This window comes from Gadus chalcogrammus, chromosome 8 (assembly GCF_026213295.1).
Source record: "Gadus chalcogrammus isolate NIFS_2021 chromosome 8, NIFS_Gcha_1.0, whole genome shotgun sequence".
NCBI lineage: Eukaryota > Metazoa > Chordata > Actinopteri > Gadiformes > Gadidae > Gadus > Gadus chalcogrammus.
Window position 1 is genome coordinate 13,538,564 of NC_079419.1, and position 17,950 is coordinate 13,556,513.

The following is a 17,950-nucleotide window of genomic DNA, read 5'->3' on the forward strand; positions in this document are numbered from 1 at the left end:
ACAACTCACGAGGCGCAATTAGAACAGAAGATGGCCCGATGCAATTAAGCAACTTCCATTTAAACGGGGCTCTTGTTTCTGCCAATAAGCGACGCGCGTAGGCTGCAGAACGCTGCCGAAACAGGAGTTGGTGGATCTAACGACAGTTGCCAACAGCTGTGGGAACAGATGACGGTGCTGTAAACAGAAGCAACTACATCAAGGGGACGGGTGTCGGAAGATCAACTCTCCATTCTGAGTATGCACTGGATAAGGAATATTAAAGTTAACCGACAGAGAAAAAATGACAAATGACACATGCACATTCTGGAAAAAACCAACAAGGTGTCATTTATTAATTAGAAAGGATGTTGTTTAGCAGGTTACATATTCAAGCGATGTACTCCCCTCTTCAGCCTAACAATCATCACTCCCTACGTTTAGGTGTGTGTCCGTGTGTGTGTGTGTGTAGTCAGTTGACAAGTGTTCCTGTCAAAATAATCTACAACATTAAGTGGATGCTTTTCATTGGAGCCCAGTGACGAGGCAAATTACTCACAACTCATCCTTCGCCAAACAAACCCATCTGCCCTCCCCACAGATCAGCACTACTTTCACATCGCCCTCCCCCCCGCCCGTTACACAATGTGAACATGTACTGAACAACAGGGAATATAACGCAGCCTTTGTAACCCATGAACTGCTGGGTCAACTGGGAACAGTAGCGCTCTGCTACTCTCTAATAAAACAGAACTGCTTTATACGCGTGATGTGGAACAATATAATAACCGGTCCTCAACATTGAACACAGAGAGGTTGGACCATTGATGTCATTGGTCCGACAAGGGGATCGCAAACGAGTCCATTTGTCAGACCGCCATTTTGGTTCACAACACGCGTAGCAAGCAGCGCTCTCCTCCATCAGAAAACAGCCGCAACTGGCCGTTCCCCTTTGACCCCTCCACCAGCTCCTCCTCTGTGCCTCCTGCTTTACAGCTTCTCCTGGTACTTGTGGTGCAGCAGCAGCACATCGTCCTGGGAGACGCGCGTCCAGCCCTCGCCGTGCACGTGGTACAGGTTGACCTGCCCGCCGCTGTAGGCGTCGCGGTACGTTGCCTGGTAGATGGCGCGGCGCCCCAGCTCGCATGCGTCCTCCACGCTCATGTCCTGCCGCAGGCCGCTGTCGATCACGCCGTAGGCGTACATGGAGCCTGAGCCCACGGCGAACAGGTCGCCGCACACGCGGTTCCCCTCAGAGTCCACGTAGTACAGGCCTGGAGGGGGGAGACGGAGGAAAGAAGGGAGGGGAAAGAGTGAGAATGGAGGCAGAGGAAGGACAAGGGAGTAGGAAAAATGGGAGTACCACAGAGCAGTCACGGAGGACAGCTCACCTGACTCGGCGTGGAGTTCTGGGTCAGGAGAACACAAGACCACAAAAATGGTGTGTACGCATACTTCCAACAGCTTGGTTATACACTACATTCTGACAAAATTCACGCACACACACAACAGTGACATCCAGCAGCCTGGCTTTCCTTAAACCAAAGAGCCTACACAGCCTACACACCACCAGAGAGAGGGGGCGGGGGGGTTGGAACAGCTGTGATTTCATGGAGGAGGAACAGGAGGGGTGTGGGGGTGTGTGTGTGTGCGCTGAGACAGCCAGATGCCAACAGCTGCATCCTGTCCGTGCGAGGTGAGGCTGGCCACGGAACCTGCTGACACGGCGCGCGTTCCAAAAAGACACAGCCGCCCCCGGCTACAGCAGCAGCAGTACAGGGTATTGATCTGGCCCAACACACCAAAAATTAACTATCGACCAGTAACACGAGCTGAGCAGGTGACCTCCCCCGCCTCTTCCTGCTGGCAGGAAGGAGGGCGAGTGGCGCCCGGAGACGCTTCCTCTCGCCTTCAGACAAGGACGGCACAACACAAAGACATCCATAAACGCTCTCGCACACGTGAAACATATGTCCCCATATAACCTAGTAAAAACATGGAATCACGCAGGCCATAATGCAAGCCCTGCACTGCTGATCGGTGCAGCTTTAGACTGTTGTTCAGGTATGCAAACATACCTGAACAACAAAAGGTCGTCACCACAGGCGTATCCAGAAAACACCACACTTCCCGTCCATACAATTCTTCAAAAGGTATTTATAAAATTTGAAAATTTGGCCCCCCCATAAGTCCACGGACAACAAGCATGTACACAGCGCGCATCTTGTCGTTTGTGGACACGTGCAAGTGCTTTTTGTCCATCTCGCCGTGACCTGACCGAGATGAAAGTGACGAGGGAGATATTGGGCAGTTGGCGACAGCCTGCGATCGCCCTCGCACTCCCGACAGATGGCCGAAAGAAAAGTACGTCTTTTCTAGCAGCGTCACAGGGCCTAAACCTGTTAAGACACACACACACACAGCTCTCCCACACATACTCCCACACTCAAAACTGAACATTGCGAATAGCCGACACGTTTTGGTGAGAGAGAAAAAAGGAAACGCGCAGTTCCAACTGAAAAACAAATGACTGTCTATTAGTCATGGAAACGAAAATAACGTGGACGCGTGCAATCGCTTTCAGCGGGCAAATTGCACCTTCTCCATCCAGTCGCTACCTGGCGGCTGGGATAATCATCACCCTGGGTCTGCCGAGTGAACAGCGCCGCTGGCGTCGCCGCCGCCGCCGCCGGCTCCCGGCCGTGCCCCGCGGAGGAGCGCCGCTTCCTCAACAGCCGTAAACGCAGTCATTAAATAAACGTTTAAAAAAGGACCCCCCCCCCCCCCCCCACACGACGCGCAACCCGGGCGCTCAGAGCCAGGCAGTCTCCCGGGCTCAGTGCCAGCGCTGATGGGGAGAGGAGATGAGAGGATGATGGGGACGTCTTTAGAAAGCCCAAGACGAAGCAGTGCGCTGCCGTCACGGCAACAGCGCACCTGGATCCTTTGAGGAGCCGGGCGAGGTTTAGGCGATGTACGCGCCACATGGTTTGCTGCCACCTTAGTGGCATTGGGCCAACATGAAAAACGAGGAAAACTGAATAAAAAAAAACAACCGCAGAGAAAATTCATGAGTCTGGCGTTTGAATCAGAGAGCGAGGGGAGCGGCGGGCGCGGCCGCCGGATGGATGGCGGCACGTTCCGCCAGCCGACGGCTCCTTCCACTCCATAAATCAGCTGACAGGTGGATAAGCATTTTTTTTTTTTTTTTTTTTTTTTTTTAAAGAGTGCCAGCATCCACTGCAGCTGGCTCGATGGACAACTACGGGCGGAGGTTGGGGGGGGAGGTAGGGTGGAGGTTTGTCAGCTTTAAATGAGCTTTGCGTCTTGTCTATAGACGGCAGTCTGTCGACGGTGCCCTTTCCCGTACAAAACACATGACAGGCTTGGGGCTGAAATGAAACCAGAGAACACGAAGGGGGGGGGGCGAACGAACGGCCGCCATTATATATCAAGGCACCGTCTGCCTAGCAGGGAGAGGCGATAAAACAGCGGCACTACGGCCCCGTTTTATGACAGGATGTGCATTCCGCCGTGGTTCTAAGAGACGGTTTGGACTACAGCTGGGTCGGCACCAAGCGTTTTGGGTCAAGATGAAGACTTCCTGCTACCATTTCTGGGGAACCCCGCCATTCCAGCGCTTGATTGACTATCATTATTTGAGGGTCAACCATTAGCCAGAGGAGGGTGCTGTACAGCAGGTACATCCCTGTACAAGGGAGTCGAGACCCTATAGGAAACTACCGTAGGTCAAACTGGGTCCTTGATCACTTCAGTCACAACCCGCATTGTATTAAAGCCTTCCACCGCAGGGCGGTAGCGGGCCCCCCAACAGAGTAAGTGCTCTTGACGTGATTGCGGCCGGCTAATGCGCTTCCGCCCGTAATCGCAATTGATTTCATTAACATGTCATTTACCTTTCCATTCAATCACCGCCGTTGCCAAATGTGACCCAAGGCGACAGCAAGAATCCCTCGCTCCTATCGAACTTATGCGCCGGTTGTTATTTCTGCGATTGATTGGGGCCCGTGATTAACCACGCCGGCTCCGCCGGGCCGGGTTACCGGTCTTTTGTCCCGTGGTGGACGGCCGCAGTTTCCCTCGGAAGCGCTGGCCATCGATCAGCGGCGTCGGGACTGGCGGGCGGCATTATGCATGCGACCCAATTGTCCGGGGCTGTGACTCTGTGTCCATCATCGTCTGGGACCTCTCTCCCTGGCCCGCGGTCACAGCCTCATTGATTTGCCATTACTGTGTCACCGTGGCGACCTCTTTAAGCACACTGGCCGTGATATACGGCTTCTTGGGTCCTTGCCGTGGTATCAAAAGATAAAGAAATAAATAAATCATCCCTCACGACTGGAGACAGGGATATTGTTTAGCAGAGCCTACAGTGCCATCTAGTGTCGGAAAACGGTAACGACAGTTGGATTTCTACAATTCTGCCATCACACCATGCAAAGAGATGCACCCCGATGTGGGTGTCTTGCAGTCACCATGAACTTAAAAGCATGGCTTTTCAACCTCTCCAGAGCAATGTATTATTTCGACCAATCATCATGTCTTCATTCCCCAATAATGTTTTTTCTTATCCAAATCGAATAAAAAAACAGCCTCTTTAATCAAATTTCAGGTTGCTTGATTTTCAACCAATACATAATTATTAAGTGTCCACTGCGTTACTAACATCCATGCTTACGACGATTACGTAGGTATAGAGGCCTGTAATGAGTCAATAAAGTGTTTTGAGTGGCCATTAAATGCTAGACAAACCAATCAACCGCTCTAAGGTTTGGTTGACCTTGCACAGTTGAGCGCCGCCATCCTGTCAGCCGCAATATGGGCCAAATAGATTTTTAGCCCTCACTTCATTAAGCAAGTGGTGAGGTCCATTTCAAAAGGATCATTTTATTGATCGCTAGATTGTCTCAATGTCACTTCCCTTTCCTTAATGGGTTTAATGGGTTGTCAACAGCGGCCATTTACTCACAGTATTGGAGGGGCAGAAATGGTCTGGAGTACTGCAGTTCAAATGATTGCAGTGGAATGGGATGGTATATCACCAACGCCATGCGGAGTTTTAATGATAAAACCGAATAAAACTATAATAAATAAATGTCAACACACACACAGTAACATTTACCTGGTCCTCTCTTGTCCCAGCCGCACACCATGGTGCCCATGCTGAGCCCCATGCCCTTGTACTGGTACACCATGTTGGCCAGCAGCTTGGACGCAGCCGCCACGGAGATGCGCTCCTTGTTGCGGAGCTCATAGACGCGACACTGTCGGGCCAGCAGGCGCTCCCAGAAGCTGCAGTCGGCCGCTCCTCCGGCCATGGTGCCCAGCAAGTAGGGGTTTATCTCGATCACCTTCTTGACCGTCTGGGAGGCGATGTAGGCGCCCGCGGTGGCCCTGGAGTCCACGGCGACGATGACGCCATGGTCGAACTGGGAAAGATAACGGACGTATTGAAGTTATTTTTGTAGTTTCCCTTATAAGTTTTGAGCGTGCTCAATTGCCGTTTCCTCAATGCATCATTGTGATTCTGATGTGTAACGTTACGGTTATTATTATAACTCGATAAGTAAAGTTTGATTTGGAAGTATAATCAATTGTAAACAGCTCAACGCTTTGATGTCGCTTTATGTGCAGCAGGTCAGAAACACTGGATACGTCAATATTAGGCCTGTTTGGTACACCGTGAAATAAGAAATGAAGTTGGAGTTCACTTTATGAGGCGAGCAGACTTCTCAGCAACAATAACCACACTGTCATCCTCGGTGCGGCGGCATTAGATAGGCTAACAAAGCTAACGATGTATTTCTCAAGAGACCCCGAAACACAACTAGCTCACGACTTTTCAAAGACATTACAACTTCTGAGGTGGTTCAACATTTCCAATACACGTTAGCCAGGTAAATACGTCCTGCGTTTAAATGGAGAACCGGAGAACCGCGGAACCAGATACAAAGACAGCCGGCTAGCAGCGCAGCGTTAGCTAGCTTACTTTGAACGCTAAGGTGGTGGTGCCGTGGAGAAACTCTATCTTCTTCTCAACGTCGTCCTGCTCCGCAGAGCCAAGCGCCCCTTTAATGGCGAAGCTGAGGTTATCTATCGATGTAGGCTCGGCGGCGAGTCCGCTGCCGAAAGCATAGGATTTGTCAGTATCAAATGAAAAATCCGCATAATCACTGCCCAACACACTAGCGAGCGCCATCTTTGAAACTAATAATCGTTCAATGGACTTCTTTGGTTTACAATATATGGTTTGGTGGTGCAGACAAAATATGACAGCGCCCCCTATTTGCGATACTTTATGAACAGCACAATTAAAATAGTGTTGAATGCATTCTATACAGTCTATAAATATATGGTTTAGTGCTGATATATATTCCCCTACGAAAATAAATAAAGACATATATAAAAAGAAATACCAAAAAGAAAAGCTTGCTGCAACACATTAACAACACACAATTTATTAATAACTACCAAATAACAACAGGGTTCATAAAATAAAAACTCAGTCAGTCTTTCTACATCTTTCCTCCACTATCTTCCCTATCTCCTCCTTTCGTGTGTAATATTCCTCTTTCAGGTCCTCTCTGTCTCTGCGACTCCAACCCTTTTCCGTGATGTAAACGAGGTCCACGTTATTCCCAGAGTACGCGTCCCTGTGAGTGGCTCGGAAGACGGCCTCCCTGGCCAATGAGAAGGCCTCCTCTCGGCTCAGGGTCCACCTCAGGCCTCCATCCAGGATCCCGTAGGCGTACGGGGAGCCCGACCCCACGGAGAACAGCTCCCCTTGCAGGCGGGCGCCATCGCTGCACACGTAGATCACCTTTGGGCCTTCTCTAGCTGTGGAGGAGGTGGAGGAGGTGGAGTAGGGCGAGGAAGAGGAGGAGGAGGAGGAAGAAGAGGAGGAGAGGCCAGACTGTTCAGAGACAGGACTCTGGGTCACGTGACCCGGAGCCGGAGACGTCCCTTCTATCCGACTCAGTGCTTGCGTTGCGGTTGCATCCCCGGATGACCCCGCCGAGCCCTGGTCCACTCCATCACGGGGACCTCCATTTGGTCCCTGGTCCCACCCACACAGGGTGAGGGCCACACACACATCCGTCCCTTTGAACGGATGCAGCATGAACGCCAGCAGCTTGGCGGTGCCACGCACCGACAGAACGCGGCCGTGGCGTAGCCGGTACAGCCGGATCTCGCGTTCCAGCGCCCGCGCCCACAGCACGCAGTCGGCGCCGCTGCCGGACGACGTGACCACCAGGTGGGAGTGGACGGGGATGATCTTGTGGACCTCGGGGCACGCCACGAGACCCCCGGCGCTGGCCCGGGTGTCGGCCGCCGCAATCACCCCGCCCTGGAAGACAAAGCCCAGGGTGGTGGTGCCGTGGGTCAGGGGGAAGGGCCGCCGGACCGTGGGCACCAGGCAGCGGGCGGCGGAGGCGGGAGGGAGGCTGAGGTGGAGCGGCGGTCCGTCGTCCTTGTTACTCAACTCCGATCTTCTCCGTCCAGAGTGGTGGTGTTTGGGGATGCCTGGGGTGGAGGAGGCTGGGTTTTGTAGAGGCGGAAGGAGAGATGCAGGAGTCCAAAGGTGTGGGTTGTTCCTGAAGCTGCAGAAGTCTTCTAACGCCATGGCTGAGGAGATCGGGAAAGAGTACCTCAACTCACCAAATAAGGTTATAGATCTAAAGTATTTTGTAAGAGTCAGTTGAGTGAGTCAGTCAAAAGCAAATATTCTTCAAGTTGTGAGTAACATCAAGGTCTTCTCGAATGAACATGAATGTCTTCCCAGGAAACAATGTGGACATCCTCCAAGCTTGCCCTCTCTCTTTGCTTATTATCCATCAGATACCATACATCTCAGGTCAACGCCAAAGAGTGCAGGAACCATTTGACCTGAAATACCAGGCCTTTTATAGTGCTGTAAAACAATCCATCGTGAAAGATGCACACGCGAGCATACACACAAACACCCCCCCCCCCCCCCACACACACACACACACACACACACACACACACACACACACACACGCACACACACACGCACGCACGCACGCACGCACGCACGCACGCACGCACACACACACACACACACACACACACACACACACACACACACACACACACACACACACACACACACACGCAACACGCACACAGACACTCGCCAAACTGTGTTGAAGTTGACATCGGATATTATGATATTAAATCCTACGAAAGTGATAATATGGAAAGCCACGCGACAAACAATTCTTTTTTGCTGAAGCGACTTTTTCATGTGCAAACCCACAAGAACGCATTCAAGCGATCGTTTTAAAGTTCTAGGAATAGCTGTTATTTGTATTTAATTATTATAAGACAAAAATCTAACTACAATATTCAGCTTTAATTCCCCCTGTTAGAATATAGGATTAACTTCTACTCAATTCATGAAGAAATATTTGAGGATATGTTTAATTAATTTAAGAAAATAATTACCCGAATCGGATTCTACCTCTGCTGTTTCAAACTTTTGCGTAGTATCGTGATAGTTCGTGGATCGTGCAGCTGGAATGCATCGAAGACATTTTGGATCTTAATGAATTGAGAGCGCAATGAGTAAATATGTCTGGAGATCCAAGATGGCGCCAGTTTCCCCAAAACCGAGAACTGGATCGTCACAGTGCTCTCTCTCTCTCCATTCACTCACTCTGCTAAATCATGGCGTCTGGTAGTACAGGAGGCAGAGTATCCTGCGGGAGGGATTTGAATTGTGTGCCGGAGGTAGCCGACACTTTAGCAGCGGTCGCCAAACTTGGGTGAGAAGAATACACTTGCTTTATACTAGTCTGTTTTTGGTGTGGAGTTTACGTAGCTATTTTCTTTTGTGCACGTGAGTCTTGCTAGGTTAGCCGGCAGATGAATAGCACGTGCAAAATCACAATGATGCTACTCAGAGTTCCTACACTACTCTTTATCTCCAAAATCTTTTAATGTGTATTTCTCGTAGTTTCTCATGTTTACGTGCCATGATTTACGAGATGGCTATGGTAAGTGAATGTGTTTGATCCGTCCGGTTGTCATCACTGATCTACTTTTTGAACTGTGTTTGCAGGTTTGACTTCCTGTGCATGCCCCTGTACCACCCGAGGTTCAGGAGGGAGTATGAGCTGGCCCCCGCTAAAGACCGGCTCGGTGCCCAGACTCGGTCAGATCTGCTTCTTTGTGGAAGAGGTAACGTGGGTTTATATGTTGTGTATGTGCAATATATGAGTGTATGCATAGATGTATAGAAGACAACTCTTTCCACAACTGATGCTTCGTCAGAAAGCTATGGCATATGTATATGTTAGTCTCAAGTTCGTTGACGCATTCCTGGGCTATGAGGTAACTGTCGATGTGGAAGCATATGGATAATTAAGGTGTTAAATATTATAAACTGTTTCAAAATATAAAGCAAATTTCCATATCATATTCGGAAATGCTTGGATGTGCATTTGCATATTCACGGGGTAGGGGTGTGTCAAGTTAAACGTATTACAATTATCCCACTAGGTAGTAAAACATACTGTGTAACCATTTTCAGCACAGTAGTATGAATAAATTCCAGTATTGCGTTCTCTATCGAATGCATTGCCTGGTCACAACGTTTGTGACCAGAATGGGCCTTATAATTCCAGTATTGCTGCTTGCAGCTTTTCCCAGAACCACTCATCCAAAGAACTACACACTTGACGCTGCTCTTCCTTCGGTGCTCCGCCAAGTGTGAATGCGATCGGCTGAATGGTGGTCGAGAAAATCGAAGGACAACCAGATATACAGAGACTCCTCTAATTATAGTTGGATGACCATTACCCAATTCAGACTTGGTTATTTTTTTCACTATCACTTGTGTGTTTCTTGGCCACGTTGCCTCTCCATTGGCTCACGAAGGGCCACAGGATGAGCAATCAGCGGGGAGATTTGCCTTGTATGCATGCTGACACTCCTTTCACTCTCTCCGTTCTTTTGAACGTCTCCCCCAGATTGGAATACTCTTATCGTAGGCAAACTCTCGCCATGGATCGATGCCGACTCCGAGATCACCACAGAACGCAGGAACTCCGAGGCCGTAAGTTCCATAGCATTCTAATTTCCTGCTCCTTTTGAAGCGTTAGGTGGTGTAATATCCCATCCATTAGATTAGCGGGACACTGCCTTCAGGGCATGCTGAGATGACATTGAAGCATAACTTCAGCATACAACGGTACAAAGAACGAAAAATTTTCATAGACTATAATGAAAGATCAGTATCGAACAATAACAAGAGATATCCCTATTAAATCAACATCGGGATCCAAAGCGCCACTCGTCTGTATCAACATTAATAGAAGTGCATGTTCATTTGAGTGGCATCGTTCATCATGAAGGGCTTTTAGAGGGTTTATAATCATTCGACTGACATAAACTATCTTGTTCCTATGTGCGCGTGTGTTCCCTCCCAGGCGCTGGTCCAGGAGCTGAACTTCGCCGCCTACCTGGGTCTGCCGGCCTTCATGATCCCCCTGAAGGGAGCCCACAGCGCCAACCTGGCCCGTGTGCTGGTCAACCACATTCAGACCGGACACCACACGTCCAATGTAAGCGGACCACACACGTGACCAACAACCCCTAAGAGGGTCTATGAATAGTGAATGGTCGTAATTATCACTGTTGCTATGCAGTAAGTAAGTCGCATGTAATTATCCATGGAGAACGGCCAACACAAATGGGAGTGATCCATGAGCCGTAACCGTACGCAGGGGTAGATATCCTCTGAAGTTGGGTGAATTGAGGTGTGCATGTAAATAACTGATTGCAGAGTTTTGACTTCGTCATCATCTTGGTTGAATGTGAGTGAATGTCATCTTTGGAGTGTGCTGACTTCATCATTGTGTGTCTCACCAGTTCTGGATCCGCGTACCACTGCTCGCGCCAGAGGACATGCGTGATGAGCTGGTGGAGAACGAGCAGGGCAAAGCCGCCCCTGATGACACTAACGTGGATGAGAAGACTTGGACCTGGTCAGTAGGTGGACCTTCATCGGCTTGGAACACCCAATGGGCCCTATTCATCTAGCAGCCATCTTGGCGCCTATTACTTCTCAATGCTAGCTGGATGGGGGAAGTGAATCTGGAATTCTGCATTTAGTTCCTCAAGCCAGCTAGCCTAAAGAACCAACATGGTCACTAGGTGAATATGCACATTAGTGTTGACTCAGGTTCAATTATGATTGACACTTTCCATTTTTTTTTTTTAAGGTGGCACTCATTCAGGACTCTCTGTGACTACAACAAGAGGATCTGTGTTGGTGAGAGCACATAGACACATTGAGCAATGTCAGCAGTCGTGTTCTTGGGAGTTGTAGTCCTTCTGGTGCTGACTTTGATTTCCTTTCCCTGACAGCGATCGAAGTGGGTGCAGACATGCCCTCAGAAGCTGTGATTGATAAGTGGCTTGGGGAGCCAATCAAAGCAGCTATTCTGCCAACTAGCATCTTTCTAACCAATAAAAAGGGCTTCCCTGTGCTGTCGAAAGCACACCAACGGATAATCTTCAATCTTTTTAAGGTACTGGCCTGGGCAATGCTTTACTAGTATTATGAAATTGTTAACTGTTCATTGACATTGTCCTAGAATATTTTAAGTCCTCCTTTTGTTTGTTTCCGTGTTTACCCTTCCATCATGTAAAAACGTCAATATAAACATTTTCATTTGACAATATTCAAATGAAAGGATAGAATCACATTCATGTTTTGCTTAATGCAAGTTTAAATTCCTATTTTGCCTGGAAAAGAACCAAGATGGTCTCTAAAACACTTTTTCTAAAACACGTTAAAGAATAAAATCCTTCAATAACGTGTCAAAACAATATCCTATTTCCCATCATCTTCAATGAGGAACATTGACCAAAATATCTGTTTGCCCCCCCCAGCTGGAGGCCCAGTTCATCTTCACAGGCACCAGCCGTCACAGTGAGAAAGACTTCCGCTCCTACCTGCAGTACCTGGAGTACCTCAGCCAGAACCGGCCCACGCCCAACGCCTATGAGCTCTTCGCCAAGGGCTACGAAGACTACCTGCAGTCCCCGCTCCAGGTGTGCATTTGTGTACTGTGTAGGCTGTGGGCTTCTCGGCCCGAGACTAGTGTAGATGCTCAGGGCGTCTGACTCCAAGCTGAGAGATGTCAGGTTTGATGCCCATTGTCCCCAGTCTGCCCGTAATTGTCCTTGAGCAAGATGCTTTATACCGTTTCAATAAGGACTCATAATCTGTATATCATCCTAGGATAATGAGTATCAGTACATCCCTTGAAATTATCTTCATGGCCGGTATTCTTATTTTTCTCACTCTCAGCCCCTGATGGATAACCTGGAATCCCAGACATACGAGGTGTTTGAGAAGGACCCCATAAAGTACTCCCAGTACCAACAGGTAACCTCCACAGCACCATAGCATAGAACTCCAACTCCCAGCATCTCCGGCTCAGTGAATTGACCTTTTCTTTACCTCGCTCACCAGGCTGTGTACAAGTGTTTACTGGACCGCGTTCCTGAGGAGCAGAAGGACACCAACGTTCAGTGAGTGTCCACAAACCCTCAGCTTGGGTTCATAAGACCCACTATGCTGACGCAGATCAGAACCAAAATAGAATATGAGCGACGATGAGTGTTCTGATTGGTCTGTTCCACACAAACTGGACCTGAACGAGATTTGCTCTGCCACAGGGTGCTGATGGTCCTGGGGGCAGGCAGGGGTCCACTGGTCAACGCCGCCCTCCGTGCTGCTCGCCAGGCGCACAGGAAACTGAAGATCTACGCCGTCGAGAAAAACCCCAACGCCATCGTCACGTGAGTTGCACTGTTACGCCATCTTGTCACCCTGCCGGGATGAGATGACAAGCCATTTATTAAGTACGGTGTTGAAGGGATAATATTTACACAACGGTGCAATAAATCAATGATTCGGCATAAAAGGTGAAATGGCAATTATTTACTCTATTTAAGAATAAAACTGGTCCATCCAAGTGTCGTACCGAGACTCTACTACTTAAATTTCCCTATTTAATCATACATTTGCATAACAACCAACGGGATTGCCTACGAAGTCTGGATGTTGTGATTGGTCAGATCATCAAAAAGCCGCCTCTTGTTGCTGAAGCAGCTCGGCTGGTCACCAGCCCATATTGCATCTTCAGCGCGATACTGCTACTGCCTCAAAGCCCGAGGGATAAAGCCTGAGAGCAAGCAGCAAGCTCCAAGTATTGGAGCGGCCCCATGGCTTGGAACCACGCGTTTGACAAGAGGGGGGCCAACCGTTATCCTGCTCCCTCTGTTGAACTACTGAGTCAATATTAAACTGACCTTGAGCACATGAAAGTGGGAACTTTAAAGTTCCCGAATCTCCCTGAAGTTCAGGAACCAAGACCCCGTCCACTGATCCACATCGTCCATTCTCCCGGCCAGGTTGGAGAACTGGCGCTTTGAGGAGTGGGGCGATCAGGTGACCGTGGTGTCATGCGACATGCGGGACTGGGCCGCGCCCGAGAAGGCTGACATCATCGTCAGCGAGCTGCTGGGGTCGTTCGGTGACAACGAGCTGTCCCCCGAGTGTCTGGACGGAGCGCAGCACTTCCTCAAAGGTACCGCCCACCGCCGTTCTGAACCGCTTCAGAACACGCGTTTTTGCTTACATAATTGTATTTGGTGTAGTGGTTTGGGTGCTTGAATTTCCTCAGTATACCTGTAGGCATCTTTGAGCAAGATGCCCAAATGCATATTAATTTGTCTGGCTGCAATTATAAAAGGTTCTGCTCAGTAATCAGAATTGTCGCATACATTTAAAGACATATCCTTAGGGGGGTTCTGCATCTATCTGTATTCAACACACCGATGTGTTTATAGCACACTCTTCAAAGTAGTCCACAAGTCTGATGCATTTACACCAGCTCGCCTAGTTCCCATGGGGTCAAGAGCATTCAGCCCCCCACCTCTGGAACTCTGCCTCATGACATCCAACACTCCAGTTCCATTATCACTTTCAAATCTCACCTGAAACCGTATCTATTCAGCCGAGCCTACTCCCTTTAAGTCAGTTGCATTCTTGGGACTAGAATGACCCCACTGTTTTTCTCTTGTACACTGTTTTATTATGTTTTTTGTTTGCTCTTATGAATGTCTGATTTTGTAAGGTGACCTTGAGTGTCAAGAAAGGCGCCAATAAATAAAATGTATTATTACTTTTATTTTTGCTTCTATGAACAACCAGTAGTGACCTCTAACAAGCCTCTGTTTTAATCATGGATCCCCATATCAAAACGTCATTCAACACCCGCGTCCGCATCAACCGTTCCCCTTCCCGTCGGGGAAACCGCTTCTCGGTTCTACTTCGCCGCACTCTCCGCGCGTCATGCCTCTCCCGGTGCTCCCTTTCTGTTTGGGATGTAACCCCATCTTCCATCCTGTCCTCCCCCCCCCCCCCCCCCCCCAGGTGACGGCGTGAGCATCCCGTCTTCCTACACGTCCTTCCTGGCGCCGCTGTCCTCCTCCAAGCTGTACAATGAGGTGCGGGGCTGCCGCGAGCGAGACAAGGACCCGGAGAGCCACTTTGAGACGCCCTACGTGGTGCGCCTGCACAACTTCCACCAGCTGGCCGAGCCCAAGGCCTGCTTCACCTTCACACACCCCACTACAGGTGAGATCCCTGAAGGAGGCGGCCCTGTTCCGTTCCGTGTGCTGTTCTCTGTTAACACATTATGATTATATTCCTCTTTTCGGGTTGTCCTAATATGAACTGTTTATAATATGACCCCCCCCCCCATGTGCTTTGGGTTTAAAAGGCTTTTAAGGTGAACTTCATCCCCCCCCCTATCAGATTGATCAGCCATTGGGACTGCACCCAGCTGGGTGTTCTGTGCAGACACTGGTTAGCCTTGGTGGCTGTGTCTCCACCTCCATCATACATCAGGGTGTACACTACCATGTGTGATGTCAATGACTTGTAATGGCAGTGCACCTGGTGGTGAAACAGGGAATGAAGGGAATTAACAAATGTGGGATGGGGGATGTAAAGGTTATGTTCTAAATTTAGAAAAATGTTCCAACCTTTCTTGTTTTCTTACGCGCCTCTAGATATGAACAACAACCGGTACCAGTGCCTCAAGTTCTCCGTGGGCTGTAACTCTGTCCTCCACGGCTTCGCCGGCTACTTCGAAACCACCCTGTACAAAGACGTCACACTCAGTAAGGAACAAAACTTTGTGTGTGTGCGTGCGTGTGTGTGTGTTCGTTCTGAAGTCTATACAATGCTAATCCTGGCTTATGTAAAGCATTCTTAATGGTATGTTGGTTTTGAAGTCTGCTATTTAAATAAACTTGTCTCACAAAAAGACATTGTTTTGCTAAAGTTAAGAGTTGAGTGGTGATTCCTCAAACGTAATGTCCATGACTTTGTGTTACAGGTATCAAACCGGCAACGCATTCACCTGGGATGTTTTCCTGGTTCCCAATCCTTTTCCCACTTAAGGTCGGTCTACAATTATTTTTTTCTTTTGTTATTTCCAATTGAACAAAGTTCAAGGTTTATTGTTTACATACTCATACAGGATGTGCAGTGAAATGTTTGTGTGACATACTCTGTATTTCTGTGCTTTAAATATAAAAAAGTAAAATACAATATAAGTTTGTGGTGTGACTCAATACTATCTAGCCTGGCTGACGCCAGACCCCATCTCAATCTACATTGAGAAGAGGTCTGGGAACCACACATTCATTTTCTCGTATTTGATGCGTGGTTTACGATTGCCCGGAGCCGTTTATTGGGCGCTACGATTGTCTATCATATGAGTCTGTACGTAGCTCATAGCCAATCGTATTAATTATACCAGATGACGTATGTAGAGCGACAGAAATTCGATGAGGAAGAAAGACGATGGGTGTGTCGAATAGACGTCGTCATCGTCTTGCCGTCCCTCCCCGTTCTGTGATTGGTTTCCTATCTCGGGCCAAATTCGGATCCATGGAATCGCGCGCAAGTCAGCATGGGTATACCCAGGCTAAATACTATCACTGTTGAGCAGACAATACCTCGACTGTCTCGCCACTCCAATACACAACCACTCCTCAAATAGTTAATGCTCAAGCCAGTGTAAAATGTTAACATCTTTTATTTTATTTATTTTTTTCAGCAACCCATCCCCTTGTCCCACAATGATGACGTCACGGTGCGCTTCTGGCGCTGCAACAACGGCAAGAAGGTGTGGTACGAGTGGGCGGTGACCGAGCCCGCCTGCTCCGCCATCCACAACCCCGCCGGACGCTCCTACACCATTGGCCTGTGAAGAGGCCACGCCCCCCCCCCCCTCCCCCCCTCCCTACGCAACCAATCCACCATCGGGAATCCACGGAGCCCCGGACGATGACATCATAACGTGGCAGTTGGGACTGTGTTGGAAAGCCTTTCCAATGGGCCTTGTTCACCTAGCGGCCCTCTATGTTCTAAACCCAGGCGGCCGCTCGGTGAACGGGGCCAATAGTGTCCTCTTTTGTAATGGTTTTGGGTGGGATTTTACGTTGTATTTGTTGGGTCACAGCGGTGAGGGAGCAGATGAAATGTGTTCTGGTTCAGACGCCAATTTAGTCGATAATATGCCAGTATTAACAACTGGTTGTTGGGTCAATTTCCTGAGGGCATGGACTATCGTTCAACACCTGTGTGTGGTTCCCGCATTCAGTTATTTCTTTTTGTTAATTTTGCCCTTGTGTCAAAGCCCACCCCCCTCACCCCCTCAGTGGTTGAGGCCCACTCTGCCTTACGGGGTCCACATTGCTTAGCCTCAGATTTGAAGCACTTATCCCCCACTCAGAATGACTAGACATTAGTTTGGGTCCCATTTTACATGTTGTTACTCCTGTTTTGGTATTTTCCACTGTTACTGTCTGGTCTGTATCAATAAAAGTTACTACATATCCCCCGAATACATGGTTCACTGGTCCAAAGGTTTTTTGTCCATTTGCAGTTGTAATAAAACAAATTGCAGGAACTCATCACTATGAATGATTTTAAAGGATGACTCGTATGATTTCTATTGGCAAATTTTGATTTGTCAATGTTTCACTGAATAGTATTTTATCATTGTCTCAGAATTGTTCTTCACCCACCGGAATGTTTTTGTCTTTTTTTTCTCATGTCTTTTCTTTTTATGATTGTCTTATTTCATTAATTTTTAACTGCTGCCATTTTGTCTCGAAAAGGTAATTTGACCGCAAGCAATTTTGCATGGTAAAATAAAGGTAAAATAATCTCCAGGTCATTCCCGAGTTGTGCGAATAGCTTTGAAAGAGAAACACACTTGTGCGAATTTGCATGTAACTTGTCGAACATAATTGGATACACTAGGGGTCGCCGGAGCCATTATCTGAGTAGCCAGATACAGTCAAAGTGTTGGTCGCTATTGTTCCAACATGTCTCAGGTCTTATTAGCGTTCTTCGCATATTTTTAAATGCAAGCTGAACTTTCAGCCATGTCTCGAAATCTTAAATGTCGTTTTTATTGAACATTCAAAAGTTGAATCCGGCATGAATGGCTGACCAATATTATCCATGCCTTCCACTGCGTGTGCTAAATATATCATGAAATGGGTCAGGGAAAGCTTCACATAAAGATGCGATCACAAACACAGAACTGACAGATTGCAAAACTACAGTTGCCATGTCTGGTTTGGATTAAACTTTTTACATCAGATTTGTTGTGCAATAAGCATACGTCTAAAATGGGCCTTGTATTGCAAGTTCATAGGCCTACTTAAAATGTTGTTTTTGCTGAATTTAATGTAAAAAGCTTTTTGACATGCCAGTTTGGAAAATAGACCTGTCTCGTCTCTCTGCGTGAGGGGCGGGCCTTGATGTATTGACAATTCCCGGCGGCCTGATTGGCTGCAAATAACAAGCTTGTGTATTTCACGT

General features: G+C 48.4%; 3 protein-coding genes across 3 annotated transcripts; 1 reads left to right on the plus strand and 2 right to left on the minus strand.

The window, feature by feature from the left end:
- Nucleotides 1-287: 287 nt before the first annotated feature.
- psmb5 (proteasome 20S subunit beta 5) lies at nucleotides 288-6,202 on the minus strand. Its single transcript, XM_056597371.1, has 3 exons — nucleotides 5,990-6,202; nucleotides 5,123-5,429; nucleotides 288-1,253 (listed from the first exon to the last, which is right to left on the minus strand). The coding sequence occupies exons 1-3, from the start codon at nucleotides 6,197-6,199 to the stop codon at nucleotides 970-972; spliced, it is 801 nt and encodes a 266-aa protein (XP_056453346.1). The 5' UTR covers nucleotides 6,200-6,202; the 3' UTR covers nucleotides 288-969.
- A 108-nt stretch (nucleotides 6,203-6,310) lies between these two features.
- Nucleotides 6,311-7,793, minus strand: psmb11a (proteasome 20S subunit beta 11a). The gene is made up of 2 exons (XM_056597489.1): nucleotides 7,031-7,793; nucleotides 6,311-6,931 (listed from the first exon to the last, which is right to left on the minus strand). Exons 1-2 carry the CDS (start codon nucleotides 7,622-7,624, stop codon nucleotides 6,503-6,505), a joined length of 1,023 nt encoding a protein of 340 aa, XP_056453464.1. The 5' UTR covers nucleotides 7,625-7,793; the 3' UTR covers nucleotides 6,311-6,502.
- An 827-nt stretch (nucleotides 7,794-8,620) lies between these two features.
- Nucleotides 8,621-17,293, plus strand: prmt5 (protein arginine methyltransferase 5). The gene is made up of 16 exons (XM_056597488.1): nucleotides 8,621-8,789; nucleotides 9,086-9,204; nucleotides 9,996-10,081; nucleotides 10,455-10,589; nucleotides 10,897-11,012; nucleotides 11,250-11,299; nucleotides 11,395-11,558; nucleotides 11,923-12,084; nucleotides 12,344-12,421; nucleotides 12,509-12,567; nucleotides 12,715-12,837; nucleotides 13,453-13,628; nucleotides 14,477-14,680; nucleotides 15,118-15,228; nucleotides 15,447-15,511; nucleotides 16,173-17,293. Exons 1-16 carry the CDS (start codon nucleotides 8,692-8,694, stop codon nucleotides 16,323-16,325), a joined length of 1,899 nt encoding a protein of 632 aa, XP_056453463.1. The 5' UTR covers nucleotides 8,621-8,691; the 3' UTR covers nucleotides 16,326-17,293.
- The last annotated feature ends 657 nt before the right edge of the window (nucleotides 17,294-17,950 follow it).